The sequence below is a fragment of the Rhipicephalus microplus genome, chromosome 7, assembly GCF_043290135.1.
Source record: "Rhipicephalus microplus isolate Deutch F79 chromosome 7, USDA_Rmic, whole genome shotgun sequence".
Taxonomy (NCBI): domain Eukaryota; kingdom Metazoa; phylum Arthropoda; class Arachnida; order Ixodida; family Ixodidae; genus Rhipicephalus; species Rhipicephalus microplus.
Genome location: NC_134706.1, coordinates 87,380,371 through 87,395,541, shown reverse-complemented (window position 1 = coordinate 87,395,541; position 15,171 = coordinate 87,380,371). Strand labels below are relative to the sequence as shown.

Sequence of the window (15,171 nt, the reverse complement as noted above, 5' to 3'; positions counted from 1 at the left end):
CAATCATGGTACACCCCTCTCAGCGGCAAAGAAGCTGGCTCACCATCTACACCTGTCGCTCTCGCGGACCAACTCTGCCATCACGCAACACATTCGCTCGAGACAAGCCATGCAAAGCGGATGTGAGGTCTAGCTCATTCCTTAGCTAACTCCCTTTTCTTCTCTTCACACCTTTGCACATGCCCTCTCCTTCCCCTGCACGGGCAGCCCCAACCACTCACTTCGCATAGTGCCACCTGTCAAGGCGTGTGGAAGTCACTCAACGTGCTCACACGTGTGCACTGTCGACGTCGGGGGAAGCTGACAGCGACGACGCAGAGCAGACGACAAAAACGAATGGGAAAGCAGATGCAGGAGCAAGGCAAAGGACAACATTGCACCACTGCTAGAAAAAAGGCAAAAATATTCAAGCTTGACTCGTCAACAGCTATGCAGATTCAGAGTACCAGCATCTCTCCTCAACAGCTTCACCCACAGGGACCTTAGCATATACTCATTCGTTGTCCCATCTGGTGGACATGTTGTGAAGTAGAAACAGGCTCTGCAAATGTGTCCCTTTCTGACAAGCGAAGTTTGCGCTCCTTTTTCATTTTACTCCGCGCTCCTGATGAAGGGAGTATGGTGAGTAGGCAAACTTGGAATTGACTGCGTGCTCACCAATGCCTTGGGAGGAATGGCTGGCATGGCACCCCTGCTGGCCGTGCTGAGAAGCTGCCGGATGCGGGGCTCGATGCGGCTCAGCACCCCACACCGCCGGCTTCCCAGGGCACACAGGCCTTCGCACACAGACAGCATGGCAGCCCCTGCAAAACAATCAAGGACAGTCTAGAACAACTTCACAAATATTATCACAAAACCATTCAATGGCCTATTTAGCGCCAAAAGTGACTGTCAGCATAGCTGGCGTCAACACGAGTGACGCAAAATATCATCACATCATCACAAGTTGGTGAAATTGGGGACGTTATTGTGCAATCTCCTCCACCATGTACAGAGGGGAAAATGCAAAGAGAGTGGGGAGAAAAAAAAAGCTGAATGAAAGGGACAACGAGAACAAAAATTTATGCAAGTGTGGGTTCGTTGAGCTAGTTGGTCCCACATTTTATAAATGGAAAAAGCACTGCGAAAGGAGATATACGCTCAAACCTCATGGCAACGAAATTGCATCTACCATTAAATTCGTTATAAAGGTATATTCCTAACTCTTTATGCATTGCAAGACTATTTTCATTTACTTCGTTATAATCTATGTTTTATTATATTTGGGTTCGTTACATTGAGCTCTGAGTGAAGTCCAAGCAAACATATACAGAGAGCTCCGCTCATTTTTTGCGTCTCTTGGCTTGCATTACATGTCCTCTCGCGCCTTTTTTCCCATTTACAAAAAATCTGTGTTAGAATAATGGACAAAATAGAAACCTCATTTGACAAACTGACACTCCCATCAGAAGGGTTACATGTATTGTCTTTGGCGTCCCACTATGGCGGCTCAGCTTATGTTGTGATCGGCGCATGTTGTTTCACATAGGACCTGCACCATGGTCGCATCTGTTCCCAGTGAAGTGAAAACTGTGATGGGCCATTTTCCAAAGAAAAGCAAATGACAAAAAATTATTTCACACACCGATCTCGCAATTTTGAGGCTTGTCACTGTGAGCAGCGCGAACGGAGATCTTCGGCTGCACGTCAATTGGAAAAAGTTACTATGTGCTTAAAACGGCGAAATACCCGGACCTCGAAGAATAGCTTGCAAACATTCTGAAGCAACTCAGTGCAAATAGGCTTTGTCAACCGCACGTGATAGAAATATCTCCAGAAGTGATATCAGAGCCAGTAAAATGAGCTCAGGAGAAAATTAACTACGAAAAGAATAGGTTTTCTATCCTTTGGAGGAAAATTGTACTTGTCTCTCCTTCCCCCCCTCCACCTTTCCTTTTTTTTTAAATAGTCAACATAGAGACCAGCTACAGTTTGAAAAGTAGTAGCAATATATCAAGCGCGTATTTTTACGAACCCGCGAAATTGAGCGCTCATTAGATTCATATATATGCTCTTTGAAGACACCATTTTCATTAAGGTTTGCGAAATAAATGCTCTTTTTTTGTCATTTCTTCTTTGCTGTAAGTCTACTTCATTCAGTGTTTTCCCGTGACATATTATTAGGATGCACCTGGCTTGTTAGAATGTCTTTTTAGAAGCACTTCTGATGAGCGTCTTATAAAACTAACATATAACTGCGGTATTTTCGAAATTGTCTGGACAGGAAGCTACTATACTTACTCAAGACTTGATAAAGATAAAGCAGGCATCAAGAAGCAGCGCAGTGAGTTACTGTATCATGACAGCAACTCCATCGGTAGCCATGCAATGTAGAGCACGGTCCACCGGCGTGTGCCACAAAAAGTCGCTGTGAAATTCACCGCTAAGCAGCCGAGAAAGTTACCAAAGTTGTGGACAGGCAAGTAAGAAACTTAGAAGCAGTGAGCTGTAGCTTAGAACAGTATTCCATTCGAATATATCTGATCAATGTCAAAAATGTCACGGGCACTACATCTACAAAGACACAATATCGTAGTCATTTCAATACATGCCACTTAAGGAAACGCATATAGTCAAACCCCGCTACAACGAAACTGACGGGGCACAGGAAAAATTTCGTTGAAGCAAAAATTTTTTTGTATTGAAATCGAAAAAATATAGCTGATCTGAGCTAGCAAAACAGAGAAACTATTTCTTAAAATTCAAAAAGTGTCAGATGCTTCCAATTTTTTCCCAGCAGCGTCACGACGTAATTTTCACCCATGCATAGCGAGGCCATGGTGAAAAGCATGCTGAAATAACGCCTAAAACAACCTTCGTGAATGAACCAAACAGTTGCATTAACACGCTAACACCAGCAGCTGTCCGCCGTCAAAGTGTATCCGACAACGCCGAGATGGAGGCAGGGTATCGTGGAATGGCGACTTTTGCATTATTCTGTGCCATTCTTATCATCCATCACTCGTGGCTAGCTGATTTTGTTGATAATGCGGATGAACAGCCGCTCTGATTATTTACCACACTGGCCAAGCCCGAACACAATGATAAGCATCGGAATCGGAAAGGCATCGTTCTGGTTTGCACCCAGCAGCTGCGTGAAGGAAACCATGAACTGAGCGACTGAGCTTCAGCTTCGAATTGTCTGCGGCACAAAAGCAAGCCAGTGGAAAAAGCAGTGCAGTCTCATTACCATCGCTATCGAGCAATGGTGGCGCCCATGCTTGCTAAACAGTGGCGGTTTATATTGGTGCAAACATGTGTTTTAGACTTCGTTGACGCATTTTCAGGCTCTGAAAATGCATCAAAATAATAAAGAATAGGTTTACTACATAGCAATAAGTGTCTGATCCTGGAATTGCATTGTATAATGTCGTTTAACCGAGATGACCAAAGAAAAAGTGTTCGTTGTGGCAACAATATTTATGCATTGACTCCTATGAACTGCTGACGGGGAATCGTGAATTTTTCGTTGTAGCGGAAATTTCGTTGAAGCGGTGTTCGCTGAAGCGGAGTTCGACTGTACACAGAGAGCAAAGAATGGGGATGGGCACTTTTAGTGGCGTCTCTTGACTCAACATAAAGTAAGATGGGAGATCATGGAATGCACAAGGATAGGAACCGTGTACTAATGTCTGCCAAGATAGTACGTGCCAGTGCACGCAAAACTACAGTCGAATCTCGATAACTCAAAACTGAAGGGGCCTGAAAATTTGTTCAAATTAAAATAGGTTCAAATTAATGAAAGCTGAATGAATAGAGGGCTCGCCATGCAGTGGCGCATGTGCATTGAGCTACCACATCATGCGAGGGAAGTTTCAGAAGACTTACATTTATTCACAAATCAACGGACACCCGTCATTAATTGAAATAATCGAGGATGCACATCTGCATATGTTTGCCTTGCAGCGAGTCAATCAATTTCACACGCAACTTGCAAAGCATTGCTACTTAGACTTCAGCAATCTCCTGGCAAGAGAAGTTGCGCGCGGCTATGACCAGCGCCGCCACTCTAAAGACGACAACGACTGCGTCTCCGCTGCTACCCTCTGTGCCACAGCCGCAGCGTGGCCAGAACATGACGAGAAAGGAAGAGTGTCTTAACGCGGAGAGAAGCACACTGGAATTTGAGAGAGAATCAACACTTCACAGCAGCTTTTTTTTTTTTTTTTTCTCTCTTCTTCGCGCGCGGCATTGAAAGAAGAAGGGTCTCTATGTGGCAGAGACGAAAAAGGGAGAAGCATGGCACAGGCACGTTGCAGATCGGCATTTGAGAGAGAGCAAACAATCCGCCACAGCAATTTCTTTCCTTTTCCTGTTTTCCTTCTTCCCACGCAGCGTTGAGGTGTCCGAGGTGCCGCCGCAGAATTGGGCGTGGTGCTGAGAGCATTTTCAGAGCACGGTATGTTCGAATTAACCGTCACAAGTGCTTGCGCGTTCGAAGTACAGGTGTTTTCGCCTATTGGAATATACATAGCTTTGACGGTATTACATCATCAGTCCTAATTAACCAGAAGTTCGTATTAAGCATGTTCAAATTAATGAGATTCAACTGTACATATCTTTTATCAAAGTTCACAGTTCCAGTCTGAGCAACGCAGCCCTTTTCTATTGCAGCCCCTCATGCTCCTTCACCCAACGGGGATAGCCAGCGCATTTCATTCCCGCTTGAACTGCACCCGTCTGCACCCTCCACAACCTTTCACGACATAACATACATGCAGAGTGATGCCATCGATTTGGACTTTATATAACACACTATGCCAACAGCAAAAGTGCGCACAAGTGTACGATTTCTACTGCAACTAAATTGCAACCTTCCAACCAGCTGTCTGCACTTTAGCTGTGTAGACACCTCTTTTACAGAGAGACCAGGCCGACATATGTCCCAGCAGTGTAATGTAAATTGGCAGCGAACAAAAGGGATAACTGACCTGACCAGAAGGAGAGAAAGGAGCCCAACACATCCACGAATTGGCTGCAGAGGTCAGGGTCTGCATCGCACAGCAGTACAATGCACCGCAAGCAACCCTGCGTTGAAAATTTGGTTGCACAGTTCCAACACTGTCACGTCTACCAGGCCACAGTAGCGAAACAAAATGAGCACAACAGTCCCACTTGATTTCTTGCTCCTCGTCTCAAGATAATGCTGCACCCACAGTGGTAGCTTAGTACCCAAGATGCTTGAGGCTTGACAATGCAAGTGGTTTGAGTCCAGTGAACAGGGGCCACATTTTGACAAGGGTGAAATGCAACAGCACCTGCCTAAGTAAAGTGACATGCAACTTAAATAACCCCACGTAGTTTAAATTATTAAACGGCATGCCTCATAACTATATTGTAGTTTTGGGCCACAAAATACTTGATTGTCATTTCTTCAGTTCACGCACATTCATTATGCCAGTTCACCAGCTTGCTCTCCACTAGCAAACCACAGTGGACACAGGAGAAAGCAAGTGTAGTTTGCATCCAGTAGTCTAATTACCACGTAAGAAACATGAGATAACCCATGGGTTCTTAGACATTCCGGCAATAGGGAATCCATGCAACTTCTTTAAGAGTGCTGCGGAAATAGTCTTTGTTCTTCTTTTCACACTCCTTTAGCATACACAAGATAAGAATGATGACTAGATCCACACAACCAAAGTATTGATGCTGCCGCATTGGCCTTTTAACCTCAAAGGCCGTTTCTATCAATGTGAAGCTCGGGATAATGCACAGATAGAGAATTAGAGTTATTGCACTCTTCTCCGTCTCTATTTTCATGCTGCTTGATAAGAACATGTAGGTAATAGTCTGTTAGGGTATAAATACTTGAAAGCGAAACGAAAAACCATGAACAAAGCTCGTAGACGCACACGAGTGTTCAGTGAACACTAGTCACCAACACAACTGCACTCACCCTCAGAGCATGGCTGGCGTCATCGCTTTCAGACTCCTGGGTGCACAGAATCATCAGCAGGGTCTCGATGGCGCTCGACACCTCCGGCATGAGATCCAGTAAGTCCTCTGCACCAATCACCGAGAGCATCACTTGTAGCTCTCGTGCATGTGACTACGATCACTACATGAACACAGCAGATTAAATGCTGTAAATGTGGCCTTCAGTGCACTGAATCAACCTGCTGACATCGTAAAAGTGTAATTTATGTAGGCTCCCGTTAAACAAAACCTGAAGGGACCAGGAAAATGTGTTTTGTTGAACAGTACTTTTGTTCAGTGAGAGATAAACAGGGGAGCATAAGGCAAATAAACAAAACCTATCATATTAGAGGCAGTTGTTCTACTTAAGCAGAAATTTCCTTTTAAAGAGTTTCATATATATGTGAGCATTACAGCTACTGTATGTGCAAGAATCCAACGAAATCGTGCGGAGCTAAGTACTATCATGCATTGTTTCTTTTATATAACTGGCAGAATGAAAGGCAGGAAATTTTTTCAAGGGGCTCGTTTCATTGCTTGACACAACCGTGTCCAACCAAAAGAATGCAATGGACAGTGAGGTCAGGGAAAGCATACTAGTTATCAATTGTCTTCAAGTGCGGTGTGGTAATATGTAATTAGATAAATCGAAATCAATTTAAATATACAAAAAATCACAATTTCTTTCAGTGGGAGCTGAACCCACAGTCTTGAGATTATGTATTGGGTGCTCTACCAACAGATCCCAATGATGGCACTAAGGCATGTTACACATGTAACCCTTTGCGCTGGCCCTAGTCGAATGTCTGCAAAACTTCCCAATTGCTTCAGACACTTCTAATAAGTTTGCAAAGGCAATACAAACACTGGAGTTTATTCTGGAACCAAAGCGGCCACCAATAATGAGACTGGATTCATTTTCAATGCCTCGCGTATAAATGCCGACGCGCCTTACCACCAATCAGCTTTTTCTTAGCAATCAGCAGTCTTGATCACCGCTATCTTCGCATCTCGAGTGAAACTTCTTTTGCAGGGTAGAAGTTCACTCAATAAACAGTGACAGAAAAGTGTACAGAGCTCAAGCTGAAAGTGGTTCAACCACTTTCAGCTTGAGCTCTGTACACTTTTCTGTCACGACCACCTGACCACCTAACGCGCACAAAGGACACGAAAGAAAAGTTCCACTTGAGCTGTATAGATGAGAACCCCCTGTGTTAGTACCCACCCCGGGCGGCGTGAATGGCCAGATGGGTGAGCAGACGAATGGAAGCCGATGCCAGCCGCACCTGGTGGTGAAAGATGCCTTCGCGGCACAGCTGCAGCACAGGACCGTCTGCAAGTAGCATATTAGAGTTTAATATGAGTTGCCATTGGCTACATTAAAAGCTTGTGCCTTCACTTTTTTGGCACAAGGTGAGTTCAATGTGAATGCATATTAACACTAAACAATTTTAAGCCAAATTCAAATAGTTGCAGGACTTGAATAATCATAAGGTACAAGTAATCAGCAGTAAAACATTTTACATTTTAAATTTGCCATAATTAGCCCATACATGTCTGTGTAATATGTTTTTTTTACCTACAAGAGGACTGTAAATCAGAATAACTGTCAGGGTTTACCATTCCGAAACCCGCTTAAAATTACGAGGAATGTGGTAATAGAGGACTCAACAAATTTTGACCCCCTGGCGTTCTTTAACGTGCACCTAATTCTCAGCACATGGGCCTCAAGCATTCTTATCTCTGTCGGAAATGTGAGGTGGTAAAAAAGGATTAATCAACGTGCAAGCGATGCGTACACTTCCGTGCGGCTTTATGGAAGCGCGGATTTCACCCGAGTACACATTCCCACAAAGCTGTGGTCTCCCACTGCAGTAAAATCATTTTTTCAAATGATTTTGGAAGCAGTAAAGTACGCCTATATGTTCGTTTAGAGTGCTTTGAAATTTCAGAAATCTTAAATTCATGTCGAAGCTAAATAAATTGGAATATTAGTTAAAATATTTGAAGTGCTTAAACGTTCACACATGCCACGGCTCCTTGCATCAGCATTTGGACACCAAATGGACGAAATTGTGAAGGTCGGCTGATCGCGGCACCACATGTTGTTGGAGAAACAAGCTACAAAACGGAATGCAGTAAAAGCTCGTTACTCCAGCTTTTATGGGATCGAGAAGAATGTTCAAATCAGTCAAATTTCGGGCTATTAAAAGTATAAAAAAAACAATGACCAGTGGCCTATTACACTTTCATTTTCTTGATGAATATGCCAATCCGGTACTTCGCATAAGAGCAGTATACAAGCCGCAATTTTAACGATTCACGACATTGCTTACTATGTGACCACAGTTCAAGACTTCAGTGAGCTAACTTGACCTGAGATGTGATAACCAGAAAACAACCAAGAACATCGTTACAATCATTACTTTACAATTCGCTCTGACGACAATGGCAATGCAGACCACACCACCTCATTTTGGTAGTTCAAAAATGCCGTTTTCACCGTTTTGCGTCACAAATTTGAGGCACTTCATGCTCGGTGCACTCCGAAAATCGTCCAAATAAATTGAGTTGTGGCCAATTGTGGGCAAATTAACGAGAGCTTGATGCCATTAAACCATGCATATGCTGGCCAGGACCGGGTAGCACATTCGAATAAGTCGATTTTCCAAATTAACGAGGATTGTATTCACGAGCTTTTACTGTATTTTGTTCACTGCTTTTCCCCCAACCACAGGTGTCACCACGTTCATAACGGGAGCAATCTGTAATGCCAGTGTCGATGTTGCATTATGTGAAGTGTCGCGCTGGGAAAAACAATATGTGCAATCACCTGGCTGCACAAGTTTCTCGTCTACCCGCTCATTCACTTCGTTGTTTTAGTTTCAGATTTTATCGCAGTAACTTTAGGGCTTCTGTTCCCTACAAAAACAAATTGAAGTTAATCAATAAACCTTGTTGCTGTCAGCTTGTCTCTTTTCACGGAATCACAGCAGTGACATTGTGAGACCCATTATGTACTAGTTTTGAACCAACTGGTAAATTAATACCGCATACCGTTCATTGCACTGGAGCACCATCTACTGATGTGGACAAGGCATGTGAGACAGGTCGGCGTCTCATCAAGGCGAATGACAATTACTATTCAGGCAACGTCGCAGAGCGTCCTTTTGATAATGTTCAGAACACCAATTTCGACTTTCCGGCATTCGTTTGGCAAACTAGTGCTGTTCAATTGAGATCCCCAGTTGAGGCAGAAAAGAATGCAGTACGGAAGTGGAGATTAAGAGATCACATACTGAATTTCACTTAACAATATGCGCTCAAACCTAATTATGACAAAGTGCCATCTTACAATGAAAATAAATTTGTTATTTCCAAAACTTCGTTATAATGGTACACTCCTAACACTATATCTATCGCAATACTATTTTTTCTTTCCTTCTTTATAGCCAATATTTCGTTATATCTAGATTCGTTATATCGAGGTCTAAGTGTAAATTCAAATTGATCATAGTGACAGCCGTATTGATAGTACAATAACTACCACTGATGCAATACACTTAGGTGGTCTTTAAAAAATAAGGATATGAGTGAATAAATAAATTAATTAATTATTTAACATTTTAAAACACAAACAGAACAGTGAAAACTTCATGGTCACAAAGCGAGTACCTGGCATCAGGTCGAACTTGTCGACAGCAACCGACTGTGCCAGCAGCACCAGCACCGACAGGGCCCCACACTTGAGGTTCAGGTACGGGGTGCTCAGTGCATACTGCACCACCGCCTGCACAACAGTCGTTGCAAGAAGGTCAGCGCATTATTTTGCATGAGTGATAGCCCTAGTGAAGGGAGTGGCAACATTCTGCCCACTGGGCAGTTTCATAGGGCCCCCAGAGCGATACAAGAACCCCCCCCCCCCCCCCTCCTGCCCCTTTTTTCGTCAGTTTCTAGGTGAGGGCCAACATGCCAGTTTTCATCTAACGTAAGATTTTTCTCTTGCAACATGTTTGTAAGGTGGAACCTTGTGTGAACATGCATGCAGTAAATAAACATGGGTTTATTCCAGTTTTGTGCGCATCTGCAAACTTCCCCTGCTGGTTTACCATTAGGCGCCCACTGTGTCGGCTTCATCCACATGACCCTCAGTTTCAAAAGGTTACCGACCTCTGCTCTAGTGGATAAGAAAACTTTAAACTATCAGAACTAATAGGCTAAAATGATTTTGCCTGTGAATTTGTACATGGCAGGTTCTGGTGAATCACATATGTGGACAAAATGACACGCAATAGCAATTTTCTGTGCCCTTCACCACTGTTGACGCCTCTAATAAAAGTGTTGCGACACTTGGAAAAAGCACCTTCCAACTGGTGTTCCCCTTTGTCTCGTGGCGTAGGGACCACACTGGCACGGTCGTCGGCAGTTGCCGTCAGCGCCGTTACCAGCAGTGCTCTCGGTTGTTATCTATCCCCCTTCATTCAACCAAAATGGAGCCAGATCATCCAAGAGTGGAGCCAGTGACCGACAGAAGTCTGTCAAATGTTCATGTTCGAGTGTGGGCCAGTACACTTGTGATTCGATGGGTGGGCCTGTTTTTCGACATGACCGAGACTGCAAAAGGGCCCAAACTTGAGCTTCCTGGCAGAGCCTTACTTGGGAAAACGGCGCAGAAAAACGAGAGAGGGGAAACTGGAGAGTGCATTCAGCCTCTCTTGTTTCATTTTCCCAGGCTGTTAGGACACAATCACTGACCCGTCCCAAGTCCACAGGCCACTCACGTGCACGCTGTCGGTGTCCCAGAGGTGAGGCTGCTCGGTGGCCAGCAGGCAGAGGTCGTCCAGCGCTTGGGCCTTGACCCCTTCCCGGGGGTCATCCCTCAGGTACTCCACCAGCGTCCCGATCTGATTTTTACAACAAATACACATTGAAGATAAAGCACAGACATATCCATCAATCATACTGCTTACCGAGCAGACATGCGCCTAGAAAAACAAGCAACACTCGGATCGCCCACTGAACTATCATGAAATACACTGCCAGAGTCTACAAAAAATACAAGACACTTAAGACTGAAGTAACAGAGTACATTATACATGGTTACAAATACTGCTCCTTTTGATAGCTTCATTTTGTTTCAACATCCAAATTTTATGTATTATAGCTTTTGCTATTTTTGTTCAGTTCTACTGCTTAGCATTCTTCATCGCTTCAGTCTGTTTCGATGCATATATTTAATTTTCATTTTTTATGTTTCTTTACTGTTCTTCTGCAAGTGTGTTTAGTTCACACTTACGATTACTGCTTATGTTGCTACAAACACTATTTTTTACTACAATCTGCCCTTAACAGGAGGTCCCAATACAGTCTTCGACTTTGGGACCTCCTCATGTATACTAAACACATGTAACATTCCTGTATGTGTATGAAGAAAAGACTCAGATTAAAAAATACGATTGATTGATAGCACACCCACACTGTTCACAAGAAATGCACGCAGGCAAACAAGCACAAGGCAAGTATAAAGGCCTTACCTGGCTAGGAATGTGAGTGACGGTGGCGGCAGCAAGGCGGGTGAGCACCCGCAGCGTGGCCTGCACCAGGCTCTGAGACGGGTAGCGGGGCAGCAGACGGTGCAGGCACTCGTCCCGCACCAGGGCGGCGGTGGGGGCATCCTGATGCAGCCCCTCGAGCACGCCCAGAAGGCGAAGCTTGGTGTCCACCGGTGTCGCCAGACCCTGGGCAAACGCGAGTCACACCCCTTGACAACATGCGTTATGACAGAACGTGCATGTATTTGCACTGGCACAACATGAAAAGCCCATTACGTGACCTCACAGACCAAATCTTCAGTTACCTCCGTCTCTTCTTTTAATGCGCTTTGGGAGAATTAACTTCACTAATGGCTCATTCCTTTCATGCACAAACGGTACCACAATGGCTCAATTTGTCTTACCATTGTTGCATTTTCACGTGCGCTTTGTGTGGGCACACCTATTACCACCTCATCTGGCTTGCCTGCACGCCATAAGACGGTTGCTAGTAGCACGTGTTGCTCGTCATTTTCCTGCCACTCAGCTGCCTATAAATACGAGCTATACTTTTCAATAAATGTTTTTGCTCTTCCTACTGTGTTGACACCTTGCTAGCCCAGCGCGGTTTACGGCATGCCGTGTGTTTATGTAGACATCGCAGTGAACAAAACACACAACCATTTGGCTTTACTGAAGATAAAAAATGACTAAGATAATCTTCTGGCGCAGACCTTCTTTTAGGGGCGCCGTATAACACTCCTAAAAAAACATTTCTGGCTGTGCCACTGACGCCATGGTCGGTAGAGTAGGCTTTTAGTAAAAGGAAATCTGTTAAACAGAACAACTGACTCCAATATAATTGGTTTCACACACAAACTCTGCACCTTCGTTCATCTCTCAGTAAACAAAGCATTCAACCCATAAAACACATTTTCCTGGTTCCTTCATGTTTAGTTTAATGAGTCTACTTATGCATGCAAGCACCTGCAGCTGATGTGAAAAGCGTGTTGCAGTCACCTGGATCATCTGACCAATACGGGCACACATGTTGGCCGCAAATGCCTTGGACTGGGCGGCGAAGCGTGCAGCTGCGAAGATGGCTGCCTCCTGCTCCACAGCGTCGTGAGACTCGAGGCTGCTGCGGATGCTATGGTGGAGGTCTTTACGCTCAGCCACGATGGCCGCAATGCTTCCAAGTGTCCTAAAAATTTTGGCAAAGGTGAGCTGCTGTCTAGAACACATGAGGTTTAAACCACAGTAAAGAGGCCCTGCACCATTATTAGAAGATATCACTCAATGAACAAAACAAGAAATTATCGAGGCCTTTCTTCATTCATACAACAAATAAAGGTTGCGTTGGCTCACCATTGATCATGTTATTTCAAAAGATTAGTTTTCAAAGGCACTGATAATAATTTAGATATGATCGCTCTGCTCTGCAAGTGTTTTTCGTGGATGGTGATATGCTCACAGATGTACAGCTCGTTTTTGTCTTTCGGTGTTCTTATTGTTTTGTTTTTTTTGGGGGGGGGGGGATCGTACATAAGGAAGTGAGTGACACAAAGATAAATGATTGTTAGTACGCGCATTTATGTGTCTTTTTTTCTGTGGACCCTTGGTCTACTTCCTGGCAGCGCGAATAAGCCATGCTTACCGATCAACTTCACCAGCTCACAAATCGCCTGCCACAAAGTGTTAAATGTGTAAGCACTGCTATGCCGACTCAACGAGAAAACCATGTATTCATCGGTGCATATCTCTGTTATGCAAGGAGAGTCAATATGAAAAGAAAATAAATGAATAAAGTTAAGTAAGATCCCTTATGCATTCGCGTAACATGTCTCGAAAGTGAAAGCCACCTTCTTCACGGTGAATGCACTGGTCCTCCCCTGCCCCCTCCCCGGAGTTTCCTGAACCTACCATGGTTTCGCACTGTCATTGCAATTGGCGAGCCTTTGATCAAGCAATGACGTCATGTGGTGATGTCGTGCGACTTGACAAATTTTGACAATCTGTGATGTTATCATGACATCATATGGTGACGTCGCCATATGATCATGATTTGTGGCATCACTTGTGCTGATGCCTATGGGCAACTGCTGCATTTGATGAAGCATCCAAGGCTGTCGCTTTGTATTTTCTTGGCTTTGCTGCACTTGGAATCAAAGGCTGGTTCCCAAGCTCTGAAGTTGAGTATCTTACCCACTGGATTTGATGCGTATATACAGATGTGAGAGAGCACACGATGAATTCACTGTAGTTTCTGTTGCTGTGACTCATCCCGAACTTCTGTAGCGCTCGAGCATGTTCTGGCAGTGTTTGGGCCAGCTGTTGCGCATGCACAGTAAAAGTGGCCACACACACCACATTGAGCTCGACCATAAGCTGGTTCGGATCTAAAATTTTATTTGCACAGAAACAGGAGTCGTTCTTTATAGGATGGAGCCTTTAATTCAAGTCGCATTCGCTAGCGTCACCCCACATGCCCGTTGAATTAGCAGGCGCTACTTCTACGGCTTTGAGGTTGTCCACACAGCCTCCCAGGATAAATGTGAAGGTGAAGGAATAGGGGGACAGGCGGTGGTTGTGGACATTCCCAAGTGCATTGACACACCGTGGGCTTTGCTTTACAGTAGGTGCCCTATGAGGGATATTGTGCGGGGTAAAAGCCTGCCCAGATGAACTAAATGTGACAATTGATTGCCTACACGGCCAAAAAAACAGTCCCACCCAAGCACAGGTCACCGACCATGTGCTTTATGATGCCAGTCCTAAACAAGCACTCATTGGTACAGGCTTGCATACACCCACCTTTGAGGTGGAAACTTCACGGCCTTCTAAAGTTGTACCCAACTACAAGCAGTCATTCATTTTAACATCAAACATGTCAGGCTGTGATTTATCAGCTGTCGGCACTATGTGTATTATTACGACTGACACATGATGGAACACTTCTTGCATAACGAAGGGCACTTTCTGTCCCTTTATAGCTTTTCTTCTCTCATATGCCAGCAGCCACAACACAGCCAACCCTTGTTCATTTTCTCATGCAAGGCTAGTGCGCATTGACTAAATGATAGAAATTGTTGAATGGCAACAAAGTTGACAAGTAGATATTGTACCATCAAGTAGCCTATCAGCATGCTAGGCATTATTACTGCTGTACAATCCACTTTAATTTCCAATTCTTTTCACCTTTATCGGTTCACTGTTCAGGAGTCACCAAAATACCACATGTTCCCCGGTTCACCCAATTACAACAACGAGGGAAGCATGACGTCACCTGGTCAGAGGTAAAGGAAGACGCCAACCAAATACATTTCTTTCTGTATTTGGTCAGTGCCTACCTTTTAGCTTTGACCATGAGCATTTCTGACCAGACGATTTTTCGTCGAACTCTTGGTTTCATGATGTCGGCTGATTGATTGATCTCAGCCTTTTTGCATTCTGCATACTCGCTCGGTCCTTTCCAAGTTTAGCCGCTATAACTTAGGTTTGCACGCCACGACCTTCCATAAGGATTAGACGAACAGATAAACTAGTTTCTACCCCGCAGAAAAAAATGGACAATCGTGAATAACAACAGGTTGAGTGTGCTTGTGCGTACGTGGGTTTTCGCGTACAACAAAACAAACTGGCATTTTGCAGCTACCTTGGACATATGGCTTCGCACAACGTC

General features: G+C 44.4%; 1 protein-coding gene across 1 annotated transcript in view; it reads right to left on the bottom strand.

Annotated features, from left to right (window-relative positions):
- defl (Integrator complex subunit 7) overlaps nt 1-15,171 on the bottom strand; it is a 48,462-nt gene that overhangs the window by 32,448 nt on the left and 843 nt on the right. The window contains exons 3-10 of the mRNA XM_075869432.1: nt 12,510-12,693; nt 11,493-11,696; nt 10,740-10,862; nt 9,634-9,748; nt 7,184-7,291; nt 5,939-6,045; nt 4,971-5,067; nt 658-803 (exon numbers count right to left, since the gene is read on the bottom strand). Of these exons, the coding sequence (XP_075725547.1) occupies nt 658-803; nt 4,971-5,067; nt 5,939-6,045; nt 7,184-7,291; nt 9,634-9,748; nt 10,740-10,862; nt 11,493-11,696; nt 12,510-12,693 (1,084 nt within the window). The remainder of the gene's footprint in view (nt 1-657; nt 804-4,970; nt 5,068-5,938; nt 6,046-7,183; nt 7,292-9,633; nt 9,749-10,739; nt 10,863-11,492; nt 11,697-12,509; nt 12,694-15,171) is intronic.